This window comes from Etheostoma cragini, chromosome 6, assembly GCF_013103735.1.
Source record: "Etheostoma cragini isolate CJK2018 chromosome 6, CSU_Ecrag_1.0, whole genome shotgun sequence".
Classification (NCBI taxonomy): Eukaryota; Metazoa; Chordata; class Actinopteri; order Perciformes; family Percidae; genus Etheostoma; species Etheostoma cragini.
Window position 1 is genome coordinate 25640796 of NC_048412.1, and position 4345 is coordinate 25645140.

At 41.2% G+C, this 4345-nt stretch overlaps 1 protein-coding gene across 1 annotated transcript in view; it reads right to left on the reverse strand.

The window, feature by feature from the left end:
* Positions 1-4345, reverse strand: part of agmo (alkylglycerol monooxygenase) — a 49885-nt gene that overhangs the window by 12838 nt on the left and 32702 nt on the right. The window contains exons 11-12 of the mRNA XM_034873566.1: positions 3698-3780; positions 1630-1735 (exon numbers count right to left, since the gene is read on the reverse strand). Of these exons, the coding sequence (XP_034729457.1) occupies positions 1630-1735; positions 3698-3780 (189 nt within the window). The remainder of the gene's footprint in view (positions 1-1629; positions 1736-3697; positions 3781-4345) is intronic.

Below are 4345 nucleotides of genomic sequence, written 5' to 3' on the forward strand. Positions count from 1 at the left end.
CCCCCCCCCACCACCACCCTTTCCCAACTGTACAGTCGCATGAGCCTGAATACAATTAAATGTGAATTTCCCCTCCTCCATTTCGAGTGACTGTTAATTGATTGGCCCGACTTCAAAACACACCCACCCCCCCACACAAACTGCAACAAAGACTTGGCCGTTCACTTCCCGCGTCAGACCCATATATCATTAAAGTACCTTAAAAGTGTGGGGGTGGTTTCACGTTTTTTTTTTTCCTTTGCTGAAGTTCTGAGCAAAGGGCACAAATATGCCAAGAACCAATTCAAGTACATGGGAAGGATTTTCAATGAGCCCCACCTGCAACCGAGACATATATTTAGCTCAACCTGATGTACTGCTACTTGAAATGAGGCCTAATGATTCACTTAAAGAAACGGCTGCATTAAACTTACAGTGTTGTCAAAGTGACACAGCCGCGCAGCACGTGCAGCATAAATCAAGACAGTCTTTTGGTCTGAAGCTCATGGGATATGCACTTCACTTTAGCCACAGCTTCAAGAAATATATAATTGATTCAGTTTTATTCCAATTTATGGTGGGGGAAAATAAAGAATAAGGTGGGAATGCATCGAGTTGTCTTTTGAACACCTGAGCAGCACAGATGTGAAGTCAGAGGACAATAAAAGCAGCGATTCAGCGCTCACGTGCAAATCTCATCAGCCTGCTGTAGTTAGCGGCAGACGGCTCTAATTGGTTCCAGAAGTGTTGCTCTCATTCACACTGGCTGGGATGGCAAGCAGCGAGGACGGGCAGAAAAAAAAGGAGGCAGTCAAAGGGAGGGAGGGCAAGTAATGAGAGGTCAGCCGCCATCTACAGTTGGGCTGCCAGAGCCAGAAAGGCACGCCAATTTTATGGTCAATTGGGCGACGCATCTGGACTCATAGATCACAGGGCTGCAGGGCTGGAATTAGCACCAAGCTCACACACATTTCACACCAACAAAACAGACCACACAACACACACGATCACAGGCTATCCACATACACACCTACACTGGTGAAACATGAGCTCTCATATGAAGATTTTCATATACACGTTTTTGACACAGTTTTAATGTCAGAAATCCACACTTTTCCCAAACAATGATTACTGTTATCACTGAGTTATCTTATTACCACCATAAACATGCATTATTCCCTTCTGTTTCCAGAACTTATCTAATTAACCTTCCACAGTTACCAAAATTTGAAATGTTTCAATATGGTTTTACAAAAAGGCATATATTCAGTAATTGGCCCAACATACATCCTGTTTGCAATCTACACTCTCGGGCTACTTGCAGGCTAATTAGTTCTTGTTGTGTGTTGACTTTGTGTTCCTCGGTTTCAACATTGCACACGTTGTATTTTAACCACATCTGGGTTGTCTGGTTCACGCTCAACAATATTTTAATAAAGTGTGGAATGGGAGAGGCTTTACTTAACGATTTCCACAATTTGTCATTATATGACACATTGCATTAAAAAAAATTGGGACTGGTTTTAAACAGCTTACAGCTCTCCAAATAATCAAAACTGGCCAGAGCAACCCCTTCAAATATCGGATAATAATAAAGACATTTGCACCATGACTTGATGCAGAAAAGGAACAAATTGTTTGTCGTCTTACCTCTGTTGGCACGGTCAGGGAAGGCAGCAGGGGCTTCATGAAGCCGTACCTCTGCATGGTCACCATAACAACGCAACGTAGCATTTCCAAGACAGCCGCCGTTGGCCTGAACATGAGGACGACACAACACAGAGGGTAACAACATTTCAGCTGGATACCTCAACCTTTATCGCCCTCCAGGACTTCTCCTCTAGGGCCCCTTTTTGCTGTGATGATGTTACAGGAATAATAATTTCATAAGGGAAAGTTCAATTTCCAGAGATCAAATAGATTTGAGCCCTGTCATTGTTTATGCCAGTGTTACGTGGTAAATATAGAACAGCAGCAAGAGAGGTTAGAGCCCCATGCAGATGGGTAAATGTGGTTTTAATATTACATGCCTCTTTTGTTTATGTACATTTTATTACGTGCTTCTTCTTTTTTATTAAGTGTATATTTTCATTTTTCAAGTTTGAGTTTCCTCAGTTCAGCTCACAGCAGGCGTTCTATGTGACAACTGAAGAAGAAGAACATCCAGTCCTATTTGGGAGCAAATGGAAAATACGGATCACAGGAGCTTGTCAATGGCCTGTCATGATGTCAGATATTCTGTCTTCCTTCTTGTTAAATACTACTTTTTTTCAACATAGACATCCATCCAAATCGTGACTCTGACCTTCCGCTGATCAGTGGTTCCCAACCTTTTCTTCCTTGGGACCCTTTAAAGGAAAGTAAGGTTTACTGATGACTTTTGTTTATTTTTACACAGATTTGTGAGCAGTTCCTCCAAAGATTGACTTGCCTTCTCAGATTGTTGCATAATCTTTAAAAACCTAAAGAGATGGATCTATACTGTATTTCTCAAAAATCATTTGTGTGCAACTAATATTTATTCTCTCTGTACATAATATATAGCAATCGTGTCATATATAAAAAAAGTAAGCAACTATTGAGAAATGTTGTGTTAGCCTTTATATTTCCAGGCTACAGTTTAGAAGCATGGCTGTCACTTAAAAAAAATCAGTTTTGAATTAATTTGAACTAACGTGTAATTTGTTTGAGTTTATTCAAACACGACCCATACAGCCGGATCCTACAGTACACTTTGGGTGCCGTCACATCAGATGCCACTGCCCATTCATTTCTATGAGCAGGTCTGCAGGAAGTATTTGCCAACATTTTGTTTCCTTTGTGCAGATTAAACTCACATCTGGCTGGTTTCCAATGTTCAGCCAGTTTCATTTTCTACTTGTAGGGTGCTGTTGTGAGCAAGCTAGCCACACTACCTCAGGTAGTTTAAGATTACCTCCCTACCTGCGCTTTTTATGTTCTGGCTGCTTTTTGTCTCAGGGTGCCAGAAAATCTGGATTCTGAGGGCTTCCCGTTCATTTGTTGTACCTCCACTGCCTCACTTAAATGTCAAGCTAACGGTACAAGTCAGATGCATTTTACTAAGACAGCAAACAGATACACTGAGAATGTTGAATTCAATTATTACAATTATTACAGATCAAATATGGCAATCCAGAAAATATTTAAATGATATTGTTATGAGGAAGCAAAGATTCCCATTTGAGAAGCTGAAAAAGATATTTGGCCTTTTTGCTTGATAAGTCACTTAAATATGTTAAAATATCTCTAACCAGAGTTTAGAATGCCAACACAAATAAAAGGGGAAGGTGAGAGACATGCAGACGAAAATTAGGGATATCTGGCAAAACTTTTGGCAGCACGCACACATGCAAAAGATTAAAAATAAAAAATGTAAGCAGCAAATCCACGATCAGAAGAGCCTTGCGCCAAGGAACTAACATGCCTAACTTTTAAAGGGAATGGGAGATGACACTCTGATTGGTTTGGTACATGTTACGCCAAAAACACACCTTTGAATTAATGAAGACACTTAGTACAACCATTTTGAGACTTTTATCCGCCGTCAAACTAGCAAAAGTGGATTTATACATCCCCTAAATGCACATGCGCCAGGCGCTTAGATTGTCAAAATAGGGCCCTTATTCTTAGTCTGACTAATAAATAATCCAAAATATTTGTATAAAAACCAATACATGAGCAAACGTCTGTCCTGTACCTCTGGTCGATGAGGAAGCCCAGGGAAGTGAGAGTGAGCAGAATGTAGATGGCCATCCCCAGAATGGTTAACTGTGACAGGATCTAGGAATCAAGATACATGAGCATGCCATGAAAAATCTGTTCAGGGAAAAAATACATTAGAATCCAAACCTTAAATTAATATCATGCCTGGTTAAGTTATGATCACAGGAGACCTTACTGGGAGAGCAGTCATAAACCGCACGGCTGTTGGACTGTTTACTTGGCAATTCCAACCAAAACATGTCTGGCCTTCAGAATAAGTGTACTGGCACAATACAGTACCCTGTAGCAAATGTAATTTGCCTCTTACTTTACACTGACATGCCTTGTTTACGTAGATGTTCTAATCATCCACGATGGGTCTTGAAGGGGGACTTGACCACAGCAAAAGAGACTGCAGTTTGAATCCCGATAGTCCCTAAACGGAGCCAAAACAACCAACATCGGAGCAGAAATCCCATGCAGAGTCTCGCTGACCTTTTCAGAGCTATTTGGGATGCACACAAAAAAAACAGACCCGTTCAGAACATTAAAGAACGTGATGTACGGTCTAATTTGCCTTCTCTAACCTACGGACTTGGCTGATGGCAGCAGCTGGAAGCCCGCTGTCTCCTGAGGATGCCGT